This window comes from Dromaius novaehollandiae, chromosome Z (assembly GCF_036370855.1).
Source record: "Dromaius novaehollandiae isolate bDroNov1 chromosome Z, bDroNov1.hap1, whole genome shotgun sequence".
NCBI classification, from domain to species: domain Eukaryota; kingdom Metazoa; phylum Chordata; class Aves; order Casuariiformes; family Dromaiidae; genus Dromaius; species Dromaius novaehollandiae.
The window spans coordinates 42247814-42267153 of NC_088132.1; the positions used below are offsets into that span (position 1 = coordinate 42247814).

At 42.2% G+C, this 19340-nt stretch overlaps 1 protein-coding gene across 6 annotated transcripts in view; it reads left to right on the top strand.

The window, feature by feature from the left end:
- MCC (MCC regulator of WNT signaling pathway) overlaps positions 1-19340 on the top strand; it is a 217772-nt gene that overhangs the window by 8042 nt on the left and 190390 nt on the right. Inside the window, exons 1-2 of one of the 6 annotated variants that reach the window (XM_026120079.2) lie at positions 5238-5372; positions 10526-10681. The exons of 1 other annotated variant lie outside the window; for it this stretch is intronic. In XM_026120079.2, coding sequence (XP_025975864.1) covers positions 10623-10681 — 59 coding nt within the window. In that variant the 5' untranslated portion in view covers positions 5238-5372; positions 10526-10622. Of the gene's footprint in view, positions 1-4979; positions 5373-6193; positions 6232-10525; positions 10682-13499; positions 13585-19340 lie in introns of those variants that run through there. 4 more of the 6 variants (XM_026120082.2, XM_026120078.2, XM_026120083.2 and 1 more) reach the window with 4 other exon arrangements.

A 19340-nucleotide genomic window follows, 5' to 3' on the forward strand; every position in this document is an offset into this window, starting at 1 on the left:
ATAGTCTTTCTTTTCATATCATCAGCCACTGGTTTCAGTCCTTGCATATGTTAAAAACTTCAGTCTGAATACTTAAGCAGCTACAGAAATTTAAACAGCTAAAACCCCTGAAATGTATTATAGTAACATCAGAGTAGGCATGTTTTAAGCTATTTGTTAGAAATTAAACACACTTCCCCTATTGAAAATTGTTTACATGTAAAAATATTCACATAGATGTTACACACATCATTGCTAGGTGCAGATTTAGCTAAGGGCTATAGATGCTGGCATATCCTCCACCTCTTCTTAGGGTGGTATACATGTGCCAAGTCTGTGATGTGACTGCACGTATGCACTATACATTTTGCAACTGGACCAAAATCCCTGCTAAGCACATTAACAGCCTCTATACCTCATTTTATTGTCTTCCTGGTGAGATTATGGCAGGGCCCTGAGGGCACTGCAAGACCTCCCCAGCCCAGCCCAGGGCTGTCAGTCCCTGCCTCACGATGGCACCCTGCCATGGCCCCCCACCCCGACTCACAGGTGTCTGCCCAGCCCGGCCGCAGCCCTGCTCTGTCCCTGCTCCCTCCCCACAGCAACGCCTGGGCTGGGGCTGCCCCCCCGTGCCTTGCTCCCCTGTGGGCAGTGGGACAGGCCCAGGCTGCCAGGCCTTGCCCTGCCCTGCCCTGCCCTGCCCTGCCCTGCCATTGCCAGGAGCTGCTGGCCCTGACAGATTAAGTCATTCTCCATAGGAGTCCCAGATGTATCTCACCTTGTATGCACAGATATGGTAGGCTCCAAAGGCACTTAAGGCTCAAGTCTGGGAAAAGTAGCTAGAGGTGTAGGAGAAGGGAAGAGAAACAACTCTGATAGCTAGTTTTCACACCATTATTACCTGCCTCTGGCTGCACATTCTTTTTCTGCATGGTGAGCATCCACGAGAAATTTAATGTTTCTTGAGTAGTATTAACATGGTTTCTGTATCATTATATATATATATATGTGCTCCTGTAACTAAACAAGTAAATACAGAATTGCTGGTCAACAGCAGAGTGGACAGAGCCATGACACCAAAGGAGGCAAAACTTCCACAAATTATAACAAAAACAATGCTCAAGACATCAAATGGTTGTCATTTATTAATTGCTTTAAAACTAACTGTTTTACATAATATTTGCAAAGTGTTCTTTTACATAATATTTGCAAAGTGTTCTTAAAGCATGGTGTTTACTGCTCTCTTGGCATTCAAAATCTTTCCTGCATTTGGCAGAAGCAGCAGTACATTAAACACAAAGACTTCAGGGATTTTGAAAATTTTGAGTGGTCTGGACTAAGTGTGCTAAACTTGATGTTACCTTCTAGGTGTTCTTCCTATATTCTCATTCCTCTGTCCTCATTCTATCTTTGCCTGAATAACTAGGTAATTGATTAACTCTTGAAATGTGCTATGTGTTTCAAAATTTGCTCATAAATGTGGCCTGAGGTGCTGGCATGCATAGGAAAAAAATGGGTCTCATAAAGCTACCTGTCCCTCTTGCCTCATTTGCATTTATTGGCGGAAGCTAGAGCAGAACACTGCTGTCCCATCTCTAAAGTGTAGTCTAGGGACTAATTACCAAGTACAGCTAAAAAAAGTGGGTAGAAAGTTTGCTTAAGTTAGCTAGTAACCTGCCAGTTCACACTTTCTTTATAGCGGTGTCAGTCAGTTTACAGGGGGAATACCAGTTACCTAAGAACGTCATGGAGAAACATGGAACTTGAGAAGGTAAGTGTGTCTGGCACAAATGAAAAAGGGTGCAGAAATTATGAAAAAGTAAGGCCTGGTATTCTGGGAAATCACACTCCTTATGCTTTAAGAAAGTACTCTACCGCACACCTTGGCTGTCTTGCTTAAAGGAGTATTACTGCTTGAAATCTTAAGTTACTGGTTGTTTTGTTTGCTGGTTTGTGGGGAGGTTAATCTTAGAGTGCTGTGGCTGAAACCTGTGCAGCAGGAAACTTTTTTTTAGTCAGCTGACTTGGGTCATTTGGCAGCTTTCTACATACAGTCAGTTTACGTGTTTTCTTATGTAAAACCAGCTGTAGCTAAATTTTAATATGTGTACAATGGTTTTCTCTTCCTATTGCTGGATACCTAACTTTAGATATTCTAGACTTGACTTTTAGAGATCACAAGGACTTAAATTTCCTATTGATTTGGTGGAAGTCTTAGGAGTCCAGCACCTCAGGGAATCAAGTAGCTCATGCCTATCTTTGAGATCTCGGATTTTGTCTACATAAATATTGGAGAGTAGTACAGCATTGCTCTTCCTGCTTGCAATGGCTGTCAGGTATATTTTTGCATTTGAGTTTAGAAAATGATATTATGGAAAGTTGATTGTAGAATAACCTAATGTTGAAAAAATTATGGGTTCATTTAACTTAAATGAAAATATAAACAAAAATAGATTGATACTTAAGACCCTCAGTTTCAAAAAGAAAACCTACAAACTCTCTCCTTTTGAGAAATATCAAGCTTGTTTTCTGAGAGGGGATAGACTGAGGAGGATGGGCAGCGGTATGGACGTCTTACTGCCTGCCTTCCTTCCCTGTTCTCTTTCCACATCTTCCTGGACACCACTCACCCTTCCCACCAGGAACAGTGAGAATGTGCTTCAGGAAGGATAGTATCTTCTGCTGCAGAGCTTGTTCTCTGCTTTAATTATGTTTTTTGCCATCTGAAATTCATATTTTTGGCTGCAGGAGTAGACTACCACATAAATCACAGCAGGCACTGAGAAGTCTGGGGAACTACTGCTTAGACTGCTGCTTCCCAACTGATGCGATATGTCTTCTCTTTAAAGCTTGGATTTGGATCAAGATACCAGCCAGTAAGCTCAAGTGGTTTTATTCTCTTTTGTTCCATATCACAGCTAGGATATCAGCTAGATGAAAGTGTCTGCAGTGAGTTTTGTATAAGGAAAAGTTAGAAACTACTGTAGTAGGTTTAAAGAAGAGTCTTGGTGCTTACCTTGAAGATGCAAAAATTAACTGCAACTTTCATTCCCCCCCCCAAAGGGAAAACCTGTCAGAAAAGACTCAACAGATATATTTGCTCATAATATTTGTTTATATTTGCTCTGGTCGTTGCTAATGTCTTTCTGAAGTCGGTTATTTACTCGTTTCCTTCCTTGGGAAGAAACTTGTTTTAGGACTGCTGTACAGTTAATAACAAAATACGTGTGCTATATTTGCAGAATGTGTGCAAGAATTCTTGTGTGTAGTGTTAAATAGCTACAACCTATGGGATGTGGCTGAAGAGCAGTGGTCTTGTGACTGTCCAGCTGATCCAGCAACATTCTGTTTTCAACATAAGAGAAACAGCTGCACTGAGCAACTGGACTCACACACGAAAAACATCCTTCACAGGATGGAGAAAGAGCAACTGTTGGTAAGACTAAGAAAGAGCTTGGAGGTCAAAAGTGGAACATGATGTAAATCTTCAAAGACTACAGACTCTATATATTCTGAAAGAAGAAGGATACTTGCGGGCATTCTCTGCTTCCATTCTCTTGATGTAGTGTGCACACATGTTGGACTGGAGCTTGGTGCCATACCCCCATGCTTTGGCCATCCACCAAGCAGTGCTCTGGGTGATGGAAACTGGAAAACTGCAGAGACTGAGAATACATGAGTGAGTGTATATTTGTACTTGCAAGCAGTTTTATCCTATAAAAACATAGAGGCTCTTTGCCTTGTAATGACATAATCAAGATGCAATAAATATTAACAATAAGAACTATTGGCATCAGTTATTCTACTTGAAAGGAACTGTGTGCCAAGAGGAGTTTGATTACTTTGTTGACATCACAAATTCATGAGCCATTGTCGACTGCCAGGAAGATCAAGCTGTCATGTAGGAAGAACTGGCTGTCTTCAAAGACTGAACAGGAGTAGGATAACATTCAATAGTATGAACAGAAATGATACGTCCTTAATAAGAAGAATTTCTTCCATATGCAAAAAATAGGATAGAAGAAGACTTAGCTGACCTGATTAATCACAGGATAGCAGAGTGACAAATGTAATGCTACTGTGAAACAGGCAAATGCTGTTCTAGGCTGTTTCAAAATAGGTATTTCCAGTAGGTGTAGATAAGGGTGTCAAGGATACTATAGGAAATGAAGAGGCTATCCTGTATGGATGAGATGAAAAGGCTTGTTTAATCTGGAAACATGAAGACTGTAAAGGAAATGAATTTTCTCTAAATGCAAAGGAGACAAAGATTGGGGTGGTGGGGGAAGCCCTGAATAAGTCTGGAAATTAAGTGTTTTTTAAGCACCAGAGCAGGCACCATCATGCCTGATGATGAACTCTTGGAAGAGAAAAAAATGACTACCTCTTGAGGTAAAATTTGATCAATGGAGAGGAAATAATTTATATCAATACCAAGAGGGGCTGGTGTTCTGTGCCCCAGAACACTCACCTGTTCTATCCACCATCAAAAAGACTCAAGCTTGCACGTAGTGCTACCGAGAAAGTTAATTTTTGTTATAGTTTGTCTAAGCTCAGCTTTTACAGGCGAGCCAAAGTCAAAGAAGGCTGCAGCTCTCCTGAAGCAGGGAGCAGGGCCTGTGGCAATGCCAGGGCCTGCCAAGTGACATGGAAGGAAAACAAGGCCCCCAGACCGCCCGTTCCAGCGAGATTTGCCCCGCACCCGCTTGCTGGTCCCCAGGGGCCTGCCCTCCGAAATTAAGGGAGCGACCAGCCCTGCTTTTGGCTAGGCCACTCGCCCTCTCACACACCACAGTGGCTTCTGGCACTGCGAGGGGCCGGGGGAGAGGTGGAGGAAGGATGGCCGCGCTCTCCCTGGGAGCGCGCATAGGAGGCGAGCGGGGAGGGTGAGCCGCCCTCCCCCGAGCCGCGGCCGGCCGTGCAGCTGCCGCAGGCCGCTGGCCGGGCCGGGAGGCGGCCCCCGCGCGCCCGGCCAGGCCGCTCGGCCTCGCGACCGCAGCGCCCCGCCCGCCCCCCGCGGGCGCGCCGGGGCTGCGCGGGGCGGCGGCGCCCGCGCCGCGGAAGGTGCACGGGGGCGGGGGCCGGCGCGCGCCTCGGGCTCGCGCGCCGCGGGGCCGCGCGCCGCGGCTCCACACCCCCGCGCCTGCATTGTGCTGCCGCTCACACTTTGCAGGCGCGGCGGGACTGGGAATCCCGGGCGCCTCAGGCAGCCTCACCGCCGCTGCCTCCTCCTCCTCCGGAGCTGGGCGCATGATGGCGGCAGCCGCGGTAGCGGAGGTGAGCGTGAGCAGCGCCGGGAGCAGCAGCAGCGATACCTCCAGCACCGGCGAGGAGGAGAGGATGAGGCGCCTCTTCCAGACCTGCGACGGCGATGGGGACGGCTACATCAGCAGGTAGCGGGAGCGGGGAGGCGGTTCTTTGCGCGGCTGCTACAGAGGTTGCCCCCCCCGAAGTGGCGTCTCAACTTCTCAGCAAGTTTGCCGCGGAGAGTTTCAGCAGTTTGCAAATCGCAGCACCGGGCTGGGGGCGGGGGAGAGGAGCGGGTCGGCGGCGCTTCCGTGCCCGCCGGCGCCAGGCCGGGCCGTCCGCCGCCACGAGCCGTGTGCGGGGCGCTGGGCTGCAACCGGGGCGGCGGCGGGGAGCCCGGGCGGCCCCAGAGCAGCGCCCGCCCTGCCGCGCTGGGGCTTCTGCCGCTGGGAGCGTGAGGGACCCACGCTGCCCGAGCTGGCGTCCGGCCCTAAAGCTGCGGGGTGCCCCTCTACTGCGGCGCTGCCGGCCCGAGCCTGTAACAGCCGTTATCTCCTCGCGCGCGGGCCGGGGCAGCCGTGAGGAGGTGCCCTGCCTGGGAGCCCCTCCGCGCGCCCCGCCCCGGCAGCCGTTGGCGGCCGTTGGCCCCCGCAGCGTTCCTCAACGGCCGCCTAGCTCTGCTGCGCGCGAGGAGCGCGCGGCTGAGGGTGTGGGGTTTGAGATCGGCGCTTTGGCCGTGTGTTAGGGTAGCCGTATGGTTTTACGGCAAGGCATGATGCATAAAAGTGTGAGGCCTTTAACTTTCCCTGGGTCTGGAAGTTCAAGTCTTCTAACTTGGATGGTTTTTATGACCTAATGCATTAGGCAGGTGATTTCTGTAATTAACAAAGTTGGTCAAAGATAAAACTGACGCAAGGCTTCGGGGAAGACATATTTCTATCAGAAACATTTCTGCTAGATCAGCTGACATTCTTGGGAAAAAATGAATGTTGGACGCTTCCTTAGGTATGTCTACTTCTAAATGTCAGTCTAAAAAGATAAAGCTTCTTACTATAATTCTTGTCTTGCTTAAATCTGTAGTAGTGGGCGATGCCTTAGATATGGCAGTCTAAGATAAAAGTCATACCAATTTCTGAGAATATCTAATTTTCTTGTGTTTTTATGGATATTCTTGTATTATAACCTAACTTGTAAATTAGCCGTAATGAGATGTTCATATATCTGGAACTATTGACAGTACATTTTGATCAGGATGGAATTTGATGGGAGGTATTTCTGGAACTAATCCTCTGCTCCCACACCATAATTTAAAAAATGCCTGTACTTCTAAAGGCAAGATTTTTCTGAGATGCTGGGAACTTGCAGCTTTAAAACGAAGCCAGTGTTAGCTGTAGTTAGTAAGTGCCTCTAGAGAGCTGAGTTGAAGTGAGGGACAGTTTCTAAGTTTGTCCTCTAACCTGAAACCTAACAGTATGACCCTACAGAAAGGCTAAGTAAACTTCAGCCCCCTCTGTCATCTCTTTGGAACCAGAAAGTTGCTGAAAATCTCAAAGAGCTGGCAGTCACTAAAAAATAAAAGTTCAAGGTCATGATATTTCTAATCTAAAGGGCTCACATACACTGTTTTTTCCTATTTAATCATTATTTTGAGAACTGTAGTTCTGAAATGAAAGCTTTCAGAACACATGCTTTTCTACCAGGGTGCTAAGATGACTTCTCTTTCCACCTGTTTACCTTGTTAATGGAAGTTATTCGGAAGTCTGAAAATTCAGGATTTTCACTTACAGCGCACACTGCGTCCTATGAGCATGCTCTGTGATCTGTTCACTGTGATGCTTTTCTGCAGCATAAACTGAATTAAAGGAATGCTAACGCTGTGGTGCTTCGTCATGTTTTTGATGGAGTTTACTACATTTCTTGTGTTTTGTTCCAAATCAGTACTCTGTGTATTTCAAAATGGATGTTTCTGAATGTTGCTTGAACTACACTATTAAAAGCTTCTAAGACTCCATGACATGTCCTAGGAAGGACCCTGGATTTCATTAGGAAACAGAATTAAAGCTCAGAGGATAGTGGCTGAAAATCCTTTAGAATTTAGTGGGTCCATTGTTGATGGTTGCTAATACCTTGCTTCATATGGGAATGTGCCTTCAAGGCAAATATTGGTGTGGCCGTGGTCAGAACATAGTATCATAAATTGTTGTCTTCCCTTAAATTTCCATATTTGTGAAAAAGTGGTGAATGAATATTTGACAAGTGATCTTTGGCATCAGAGTCATTTGCTTTTCTTGATTTCATTAGCTCACCGAGGTAATCAGTCTTGTAAATGGAATGCATTCCTCGCTTTGCTTTGCTTAGCATCTGAATTTTCCTCATAACCTATTTTATAGCAATGGTTTTTGCAGGAGCAGACTTGCCCAGTGGTTTTTGGATGCTTTTGTAATGCATACACCACCTTAGTCTCAAAGACAGCTTCTTCTGATTCATGGGCATGAGAAGTATAGCAACTGTTCTTTCATTGTTTACAGTCTCAGGACACTGTTTGGGTAAATGCACTTTTTTAATGTACCAAATTTTTTTAAAAAAGCCAAAAAATTCGCACCTGCTTTTGTATTTAACTTAATCTTGCTGTCATCTGCATACTCTTTGTCTTGCTTCTGCTTTTTCTTTTTTCATAGAGGCCAGTTGTTTGGCTTTCGTGTTCCCCCTTGCCCTGCTTCACTGGGCTTTCCTTTCCTCATGGGACTGCTGGTGTTTTTGATCCTTGAGAGTAATGCCGCTTTCTTTGTTGCCTTTCCTGTAGCCCCAGTGGAGATGGTAGGCTGACTTCTCCACGTTCCTGCACCGTTTACAGGAGGTCAAACATTGCAATAAATGCCTGGGCATCTGCATACAGAGCTGAAAACAGAGGAGCCAGCACTGTGAAACCAGCTGCTTCCTTATGGACTAGAAATCTATAGATTTTTACTAGTTTGAGCCTCTTTTTGGAACTTAATTTATTTTCCATGTAATGGAGTTGAAAATTGTTTGTGTTTTTTCAGTTATTCCTTAGCATAAGTTGTCGTATCTTTCAAAACGAGTACCCCTTCTGTTGTGCTTACAGGGATGAAGCTTCATCAGTCTTTTGTTTGCATAGTACATGCAGCAGTTTGTTCATAAGATTACTTTCTCTCCAACTCTAGGTCTGTTATGGAAGAGAATATTCTTGCAGCAAAGGCAAGGCATTTTGTATGCATGTTTATTTAGTTATATTGCATGGGGAAAAGAGCTATTTGCATTCCTAATGAAGTTATATGGTGTGTCAGCTGTGGAAATGCTTTGTTGTGCATCTAACTGTAAACCTCTTCAAATAATAGCAGGGAAGTAGAGGCACAGATGGAGAGGAGGAGCGTGTCCTGAGATACTGATTAATTTTCAGGCTCTCAATAGTTGGGATGATATTAAAATGAAAAAATGTAAGTACTAAGTGTGTGCTGTTGGTGGTTGTATTGGAGAAGAAATTGAATGATGGGGTGTGGAATGCTAGGCCTGTGTCTGTCGCCGCGCATTACGTTTTGTAGCTGTATTAGAAACTTGCACGTTGAAATCTTGCAGCATCTAGCTAGATAAAAATATTAAGAGAACATAGGCGTTTTAATTTGCTAGTTTGTACAGAAACGTTTTTTTCTCCTTTGGGGAGTGATAGTAGTTACTAAATTATTTAACGTCTCATAAGGGCTTGGCATGTTTGTGATATGTCGTCAATAATGAGAGGTAATTACAAACAAATATATGTAAAGCAGTCCATGATGAAGGCTGGATCCTGAACTCTTAGATCAGCTGGATCAGCCTCACTGGGAGCAGGAGTCAGCTTTAAACACTGTTTACATGAAAACTTTATTTTTGCAGCTGTAGCTGGATTGTGTTGTTATTAACAAAAAGCTGTTAACTGAAAAAACACTGCATTCATTTGTTTTGTTTTTCTTCTGTTTATTTTGAGAAGCTTGAGAATCTGATGTTATGGTTAAAACTGTGTTCAGCTTCAGAGGGTCTGTGCATTGGGGAGGGCACCTGCTGCTTTTGTGCGTATGTGTTTTTTGGTTTGGGGTTTGTTTTTTTTTAAATAAGGTCAGCATATGTGGTCTTGGTGGATGTCAGTGAGGAAAGTGAGAACATGCTGGGTTTTTACAGGTGGCAGGCTAGATTAATGTCATCTTTAGAAACTTGATTGCCTTGTATTTTTACTGTATTTTGACTGTACTGAAGTTCTAGTTACACACATAATGAATATCACCTTTACTGCAGTAGTTACTAAATGGGTTTCCAGATTATTCTTTTGCGACACTGCATGCTCTAAATAAGGTAATTTTGTATCTGCAGTAGATACTTTCATTTACAAAAAAATGAAGCTATGAGCTATAGAGATGATTGATGAAGAAAAATCTAATTTCATTATTGAATTACAAATGTATGATAGTTTTATAATTTTAATGTTTAAACATGGATAAATACTTTTTAGGGTTATGTAACAAAGATGAAGTTAGTGTTGAGTACATAAGGAGAAATTTCATCACGATATTCAGAATAACAAAATAAAATTCTCTCTGTAGAGTTTGTTTGAAAATATTTTTCTTTTGTATATGCTAATATTTTTACATTGCAGTCAGTATTTGTCATACTCTGCTTCTAGATGGTTGAAAAGCCACAAGCCTGCTAATTTTTGCAGTGAGCTTGTACAGTCCATTAAAAGCACATGCTGAAAGAGTGCTTCCTTTGACTGCCCTCCTCAGAAACAGTTAAAAGAAACTTGTTGCATTTGATCTATTACGTGAATGGTTTTAGTGGTGTATAGCTTTGGGAACTCTCACAAACTACGCAATGACAAGCTGATATTTCTTTTCTTAATGGGCTGCAGTAGTTTTGTAGCTAGATAGTTGTAACCATGGAAGAAACTGTGAAAGTATTTATTGCTTTAATCCAAGTTGCACACCAGTGTTCTTGTAAATTCCTTCATTAACATGGTTGAGCTAGGTCTGTTTACAGGATGCTTGATGTGTGTTTTTGTGCGTGCATGTAATTTTCTGTAAGTCAGATAAGTACTGATGAGAAATTTAAATGCCCAAACTAACTGCCTTGGAATTTTTTAAAATAAATCAGTAAATCAAAATCAAAATTTTTAAATCAGTTTTTTTCTTAAAATGTTTTTGTATTCTCCCCTTTTCCCCCTCCTCTTCAAAAATAGGTAATTATGGCAAAGTGTTTGGAGTGAATATGGGTAATGATGTTTCCCAGGATAGTAATCTGTTTTTTTTCCTTGCAGCTGATTGAGGAGGAGAGTTTACACTTTAGGTTATAGCTCCATATGAGATATAAATCAAGTTCATCCAAAGCATTGTCACAGATCTTGACCAAGCATCATGTGTTTTAAAATCTATATACAAGTTGGAGGCAGTGATCTGGATGTCATAGAAGATGTGTAAGTAATGAGCTCAGCACTGTGCTGCAAATTATTGTTCTGGGGGGGGGGGAGGCAGGGGGAAATGGGGAAGCTACCAGTGTAGGGTAAATCCTGATGAACTTGTGACAGATCTCATAAATAAAATAGATAAATGTAACAAGAAAAGTACTTAACAGATTTTAAGTACTCCTAGGTTCCACATTCATTGGTATGATAACCGTTAGGCGTTTAGAAGAATTAAAGATGATGGAGGTTTGGCCTTGTGTCGTCACTAGCCTGTCTCTTATGCTACTCCTCAGTGTGCAGAGGAGAACTGTGTTAATTTTGAGGTGAAAAGTTCATTGTTCCCAGTGGAGCTGACTGCAATGTGTTAAGGTTGTCAGCCATATAAAGAATATGCCTACATCATGGCTATAAGGTTCTCAAACTCTTGCTTTGCACTGCGTATTTCTGAGTATCGCAATTAATAACTCCAGTACTGGTGATAGTTGTAAAGCAGAGTACAAACAACTCTGTTGACAGGGAAAAAGGGTGTTTTTCTCACAGGTTGTACTTACCAAGGCAGTTTTGACAGTAGTAGCCACAAGGTAAACATACAGTAATGAAAACTTGAGTAGGCTCTTTCTGTCACTGCTTTTTTTCCTTAAGTTTTGATTGCTATTCAAGCCATTGACATATTCACGTAGGTAGCTCTCCTTACCTGGGCATGTTGTACTGTTGCAATAGAAGTGCCTGTGAAAGACACAGCTTGGTCCCTTCATCCCATAAAGCCTAAATAAGGCTTTGTAGAATTAGTTAGTCTTAAATATAAACAGTGGTTTTTGCTCTGTAGAATACTGAGATAAAACTGTCTTCATCACGAAACTACATTTAAACTGTTCACAATCAAGTGAAAATTTTGAAATATACTTTGCAGGTGTAAACAGTTTGTACTTTTTATTATATAGTTGCCTTTTCTAAAACATCCTTAATTAGGAGCGAGTCAAAACATAGGGCATGTCGAGAGAACGTAACACTTGAGCAACTCTTGTACAACTGTCAGGACAGAGCTATTATAAAGTGCCTAGATTTGCTTTCACTGCATGACAACTTTTATGGATTACTGGCAAACTACAGAGGTCTCTGATATGGTAAATTGTTTTCCTTTCATTATGTTGTCCCAGAGTGACCAAGAACAAAGATGACAGAGGCACTTGTTTGGTTATATTAATGCGGATTTAGAGTGTAACGTTAAACGCCTCTTCTGAAATAAGCCTAATATACAGACCTTGCAAAAAAGTCTGAACAAGAAGTTTTTCCGTTTTAGCTCAGGAGCATACAGTTACCCTGCTTCTTTTAACTGATGCTTTTTAGATTCCTCTGAAACAAGTGAACAGCTTGGGAGACAGTCACCACCTGCCCTGAGTAGCCAGCTGCTCTAGAGCATGAGATGCTGTCATTAAAAATCATTTGGAATATGCTGGAGCAGCTGGACTGGAGACTGATGAAGGAGGTTGAGATGATTACATTTGTGGCATGTTGTATTTTGTGAAGGACTTGATCATTACTGTGGTCAAGGCCTAGTTTACTTTTTCAGAAGAGGAGGATTCTCTGTTGTTCAGAGGCTTATCACATCTGGAAGCTGCTGTGCAATGATCCTGTTCAGTTTCTGAAAACTGTTCTATATGGGTGCTACATGCAAATGGCATATATTTCTGGGTCTTTATGTAGAAGAGTTCTGGGAAAAAATATTCTCTCCAGAGTTCTCATTCAGCAAATGTGTTTCTGAAGTTGCCAGTGTATGACAAGAGTGGATGTTTGTATCATTTAGGTGTTTTTGATTCAATCCACTGTTTCCCAACACTTATTAAAAAATGATTGATACATTTGATCCATACATACACTTGTAACCTGTTAGAGATTGCTGTACCTTGGTAATTGCCTCTAAAGTCACACTGAACTCATAAATGTGCAAACATGCACAGGCATGTTTATCAAAGTTTTTAATCAACTTCTTTTGCTATTGAGGGCATATGGCTGTACATACTGTGCATACTATTTTGCAGCCTCATGGTAATAAAACATGAATTTTCCATAACAACACGGTCATTTACAAGCCCATGCAAATACATTCAGTGAGGGTCTCAAAAAACTTAATTTGGGCATGAGTTAATACTCGGCCTATAGATATTTTCTAGTCCCTTCAGGCTGTTCTCTGCTGCTTGGAAGCAGCATCAGGAACAAAATGTGCAAGTAGAAAGCTGCTCTGAGTGCTCAGCTGTGAGCAGGCTGGGGGATGATAGAGCTATACATCCTACAAACGAGGTTTAGAAAAGATGAACTCTGCAACACAGAACAGGCAGAAATAAAACTGCCTTTGAAGAACTGGGAGAAAAGTAACATTATTCTGGTAGTTTTGCAGATGCTGCAGTTCCTGATTTTAAAAGCAGTTTGGTCCTGCACAGTCCTGGTTCTGGCCTCAATCCAGCTGTCTAACTAGGGAACATCACTTTGAAGTAGCGTGCAAAAACTAATCAGGATGAGGACGAGATTTTAGGTAGTCCTTGCATCATATCTGGCTCTCTTCTGGGTACTTACCTTCATGCAGTTAGAAAAGTTGTTAGACACTGGTACAAGATTTTCTTTTCACTTCTGAGAGCTGGACTATCTGTTCTGTGCTTTCCTGAACCACCTGAAATCATGACACAAATCAGTTTTAGGCATTCCAGCAAGGAATTGTCTGTGCCTTACAGATATGGCATGTTTATCCTTCCCCTAGTTTTTCAATATGTCTTGAAAACAATTGCAGCTCCCAGGTTCTGCTCCTAGACTTAATTTTTTCATCCATTTCCACTAGGAAGCTGTCACAGGAACTGTGAAGCAGGTAACTAAAGGGGTGTTTTTGTACGGATACAGCACAATACTGCGTGCCAAGTAAGATGGTGAGTAGAAGCACTGTGCTGTTTTTTACATAGTTGTAGTTTGTTTTCTCTGTGTCTCTTGGGGCTTGCCTTAGTCAGTGATTCCATAGTTGTATGGAATTTTGTAGGTTTTTATTCTAACCTTGTCCTCTACATATCCTCTCAGAGTATTATAAGCAAAAAAGAATTAATAAGGTATTGGAGGAAAACAGATGGACTGACCTAGAAGAAAGGGCAAAGAGACACTCCGCATGCTTAGCTTGGGATGAAGAAAAACTAATCCCTTAAGTTAAATACTGCGTCTAGCAAACATACCAAGAATTAACATTTGTTAAGGCTTACACGTTTCACAGTCTGTGTTTGTTACAATTAATACACAGTCAGAAGAAGTTTAAACTTGAGCTTTCAGAACCCTTCATATTTTCGAAGGTTTATTTTATTCTTTTCCTCTTTCTTGGGAGCTTAATGTCCAGGTATGGTGTAATGTGGAAAAAACTTGAGCAAATAATCAGTTACTTGAGAATACAATTGTCAAACTCTTTGTTCCTTTTGAAAGCTACCATTCAGTTAACATTTAAGTGCTGAAGCTATTTCTTATCTTTAATCATTTTTAATGAGTTTGTTGCTAATACCATGTTATTGGGATTATGGTTGTGAGGGAATTAAACCTGTGTATAAATTCAGTAATCTCCTTTTTGTGGCCCTTGGGGGGGGGGGGAGGGGGAGGGGAGTAGTTGTTCAGCTTTTTCTTGTGATCTTCCAGAATGACCATCAAGAAGCCCAGAAAAACATAACTTTACTAATATGTTGGATGTCCCCTGTCCATTAGCTTATAGCATAAAGACTACTGGTGGCGATTCTCATCATATGACTGTGGCTTCAGTAAATATTTGAATTTCTCTGATTCCATATGATTGCATTTTCTTCTGCTTATGACAGGCAAGGTAGTTAGTATCCTCCATAACCACTGTCGCTTAGCTCACATTTCTTTACAAGCAGAAATTTGCTAGAAGTTTTCAGAATTAAGTTGCCAAAACCTAGACTTAGAAACTAATGGATAGGTTGACTGTTTTGGGAGGCTCTTGGATGAGAGAAAAGTCCTGCCACTGAGTGGGTAACCCGTTGTATTTTTTATCTCCTGTTGTTGTCTGTCCAGTTTGAGGATGCCCTGCAGAAATATTTAGCTGGCCATTGTGCATGGTTTCTAAAACAATTAAAAACAAACAAACAAAACAAACTTTGTCTTAGATTTCTGACGTAGGATAGTCAGCGTCTGAACTTAATTCAGGCAACAGGTCATGAATGTTGCGGTTGGGAGCAGGGAGCCTCACAAGATACTTGGGCATCTGGCCTTTCTAGCAATTCCACGGCCCTGAGCTAGGTGCCTGAACTCCTTAATGAAATAAATTGTGAAAAGTAAATGAAGGTTTCATGGTGGTTTGAAGTTAACCTAAGTGCCAGGTGCTGCTGGAAGAGTTGTTCAACCCTACACAGTCTTGAAGTCTCTTGTAGCTGTACTAGAATTTGTTCGGTGAGCCAGATCAGAGAACTGTTCTGACTGAAAACTAGCTCAAGAATAAACACTAGTTTTCAGCCTGGTTAGTTTGTGCTGCTAGCTCATCGTACGCCTGGGGTTTAGCTGTGATCCTTCTGGTAATGTCTGATTTCTTATTTATTTATTTATTTGTAAATACAGTTTGCTTCAAATGCTCTGAACTGGAAAACATTCCTAAAAATTGATTTGTGACCGTAAAAATGATGTTGTTTTAAAAAGTATAAAACCATAACAAAAGTTTTTTTAGTCTCTTAGCACCTCTGTTGTAAGTGAAAGAGAATAACAAGGCCAATGTTGTGCCTTATTGACTGTTGTCCAAAGGACAGACTGGGAATGGTGTTTGGAGAAAAATGGCTAGGCTGGGGATATGTGGCTTTGGAAAACTACCTTGTCTTTACTGTTAATGTTCACATGCATCTTTGAGAATAAATAGTACATGTGTGGAACTTATCCTAGCTATGACTGTTCCCAAGCACTTAGCATGTTAATTGGCATGGTTAGCTGTAATGAACACATTTAATGTCTCATTTCTTCCGAGAGGTTTTTGCAGGACTACTTTTTTAAATTTAATACAACAAAATAGTACTTATGTAGTATTAGCAGTAATTTATTCAGTGGAATTCCTTCTGACATTTGTAAGGGTAAGTTAGACCAGACTGCCCCGAATGAAAACTAGGCTCCTGGTAGTTCCTACCATGTGGTAGAATCTGTGGGCTGAATTGATACTGTGTTTTAATGAAACTTCAAACTAGTAAGCAGCACAAAGGAAAGCATAGAATGGCAGAGGTTCTGTTGACAAGCAATGCTTCTCTGTTGATAAACGGACCTTTGTTTGCCTGCAACAATTCTGTCTCCAGAGAAGACAGCCTTGACCAAGAATGGATGCGCTGTTCTCCCACGTTGTGAGCTGCCGTTTGTGTTAACGGTTTGACATAATGTTCAGAGTACACCATTTAATTACTTTATTTCTAATGAGTAAAATGTGCATGTGTTGTGCCTACTGTAAAACAAACATATCACTTCTGGATGTTCCTGCAACAGACTAGCAGTCTTGCCCATATCTAGTAGGAAATGGGGTGGGGATGGGGTGGGGGGAATCCTGCTGGGAGATGCTGACTGTTGGAGGTAGCTTCCTACTGCTTTTCCAGGAGAAGGAGTGGCATTGGATACTGTGCAGAATGTGGCTGGAATAGTGCTGTGAGAGGTAGCCAAGCTGGAGTAGAGCTCTGAAGTAAATGCTTTGTTCGTTATGAATAAAGCTAACGCCCTGAAACTGGAATGAATCTTCAGCTGTGTTCAGCATACGGAGTTTTTGAGCAGGTTGACTGTTTACTATTCCTTGTTATTGCTCAGCATAGTGGAACTAGGTCAGGTTGCTAGGGTTAATTGTGAACTTACAGAACAAGTGTTGGACCATGCAGGGCAGAAAATGAAACTAGCAAGGAGTTTCAAGAGTAAGAAGTTATTCCAGAGTGCAGAAGCTGTAAGAGGAAAATGGAGGAAAGGAGGTAGTACCTCCCTACCTAAGGGAGGGAGGTAGTAAGCTGTTGATGGCTGATGCTGTGAATCATGAAGAGCTTTGTCTGTCTTGTTTCTGACAAATGTCAGATATGGTTAGATGGCTCCTGCAAATAGCATTGGTGACAAAAACCTTGGAAAGATGAGGAAAGAAAGAAATTGGAGAGTGCTTGGATTTATGTTTTAATTAGTTGTACTTGATGAAGTTGATGTAGGGTTCCTAAAGAACTCAGAACTATTTTGCAAGTTTTTTTCTGAGATCTTTCAAAAAATAGAAGGGGGGGAAATGGTAAAAGATAGAATATGGTTAATCCCTTTAAAATTGTGGTAGGATGGGGAGAAGCAGGCAAATGGATCAATCTGCGTACAACCTATCTGTAGTTAGATATGAGATAACTAGCTGAATATTGTTCGTCAACAATAAGTTGTATCAAACCCATTTGATCTTTCTGAAATGTAGTAAGAGCAGTTGATAGAAGTGAAACAGTGAAAATTTTGCCTGAAGGTTGAGCTCAGTGGAAACCTAGTTTTACTCCCCCCCCCCCCCCCCATTTTTGGTGGCTGTTGCCCCTACTTTCCTTCTAAAATTTTACAGGAGGTAACTAGTCGTGCAGTCTTTGTGTGCTGTCACAGTTTATCACCTGTGCATTTTTATCTGCTTAAAATAGTAAGAATGAGATGAGCTTTTACCTGAAGGTTTTTTCATTTGAGGCTACTAAAGCAAGTGAACTGGAGCACAGCTGTTCTTTTAAGTTCTGATGATGGATGAATTTGTGTAAAATTTGAGTGTTGATCAACGTGATGGAATTGTAGTGTCAGTTGAAGGTCTCCATATGTATAGTAGTTGCCATAGCTCCTAGATCACAGGCAAAGACAGGATTGCTTGCCCTGGTAGGGCACCAAGTTGCAGAAGGTGAAGGCAATAAGGAGGCAGCCTGGTACAGGTAAGCTGGGCTGACAGCTAGTTTACCTCTGAAGGAAGTGGTGCTGTTGTTGATCTGGTGCTGACACTGTTGCTTGTGTGCCTCTGTATGGTGAACTAGTGCAGGGAGCCAAGTCAAGCAGAATTATTCCCTTTAGTATAATGAGCTTTATGTTGGTTTAACTGCCTGCTGAGTCAGCCCTAGTAGAGGAAAATGGAAGGAGATGTGGGGAAATAGGACTGAGAGTGGGATCATCCCTTTTGGCAGCAGCAAGCTGACAAATTGTATCCTAAGCTCTTGCTTCTTTGTATAGAGGGAAGAGTATAAAGCAGAGCAAAGAGAACTGTTGACAGACTGCTTTGGGGAGCCAGAATGAGGAGGCAAAAAAGACCAGAAAGATACATTTTCACAGTAGAGAGCTACTTCTCAGGTGGAAGGAAGCTGATTTGCAGGGCAGAAAAAGGATCTGTGATTTGTAGGAAAGCTGCGGACAGCAGAAATGACTGAGGTGCTCCTTGGAAGATTTTGATATGGCATAGGTCTAAAGAAAGACTGGTGAAAAAACAGAGGCAAAAGGTATGTTTTTGGTTGGATCCATGCTTTTATGTGCTGTCTCAACTAAGAGCAGTTTGTTTTAGAATTCTGTGTGCAGCACATGTCTTACAGATTTATTACAAATCTCACAAGGTGAAATTCTTGGAGGAGTGTGTGCTTAAGCTGTGTGGGAGTCTTTGTGGTCTTGCTTGCTGGTCTTGAAGCTACACAAAGGCTTCAGCCAGTGACAGCAGCTGGAATCTGCAGAGGCCATGTGTCTGGAGCCCAGGCATAGCAGTTTGGTGAGTGCTCAGTTAGAGGTGTGGAGGCTCTGTTAGCGTTGTGCGTGACCTGGCAGCATCCATTTACGCCAGACTGCCAGTGCACAGAACTCTCTTTTCCTTTTGCAAGGGCCTGCAGCTTCTTAAATGGAAAGGAAAAAGCAGACAGTTTAGGTAAGTAGCAAGAAGAGTAGCAAGTGTGAACAATATAAGGAAAAAAACCAGTTCTGAGATTGTTCCCATGACTGCTTGCTTGCTGTTGCTCATAGAAAAGTGAAAGCTAGGGAACTGCTGTAACTCGGTGATTTAAGTAGTTAGGGGCTTGATTTGCTGAGAACGAAGAGAGCCTCAGAGTGGACGGGGCACCATGTGAGGCCTGGAAATGCAGCAGTCTGGTAAGTGTCCAGCAGAGGGAACTCCAAAGACTGATAGTTGCACTAGAGAAATAGATTATGCACTCTGCTGCTAAAGGTAAAAGTAAACAAACTGTAGTGATTTCAGGAAAATATTTTATATTGATAACCCCTTATTTCTGCATTTGCTGAGAGTGTTACAGAATGCTGCATCAGAGAGACATTTTCATTTTAGTCCTAGCCAGCAGTCCTACTGGCTGTCCACAGAATTGATCTTGAAGTGACTCATAATTATCTGTGTGGAACAGGTTTTCTTACAGTTTGCTGTTTGCTTACTCCGTCTGCCTCTCGGGAACTTGAGTGCATCTTTAACCTTTCTTCTTCAAAGGAATTTCTGTGCCTAGACTGCAGATTTTATAAGCAAAGAATAAATGTTTCTTAGCAAAGTGTCCTTAAAATCTTTGTAGTAGCTGAAAAGTTAAATAGTTTTGAATGGATTTATAGTTGCTCTTGGTGTTAAATGGTGACAGTAGAACCAGCATTCCTTTATAGATTTGATAGCATATCAGAAGGGATAAGAACAGAAAAATTATTCTACTCGTTCAGTTAAGTC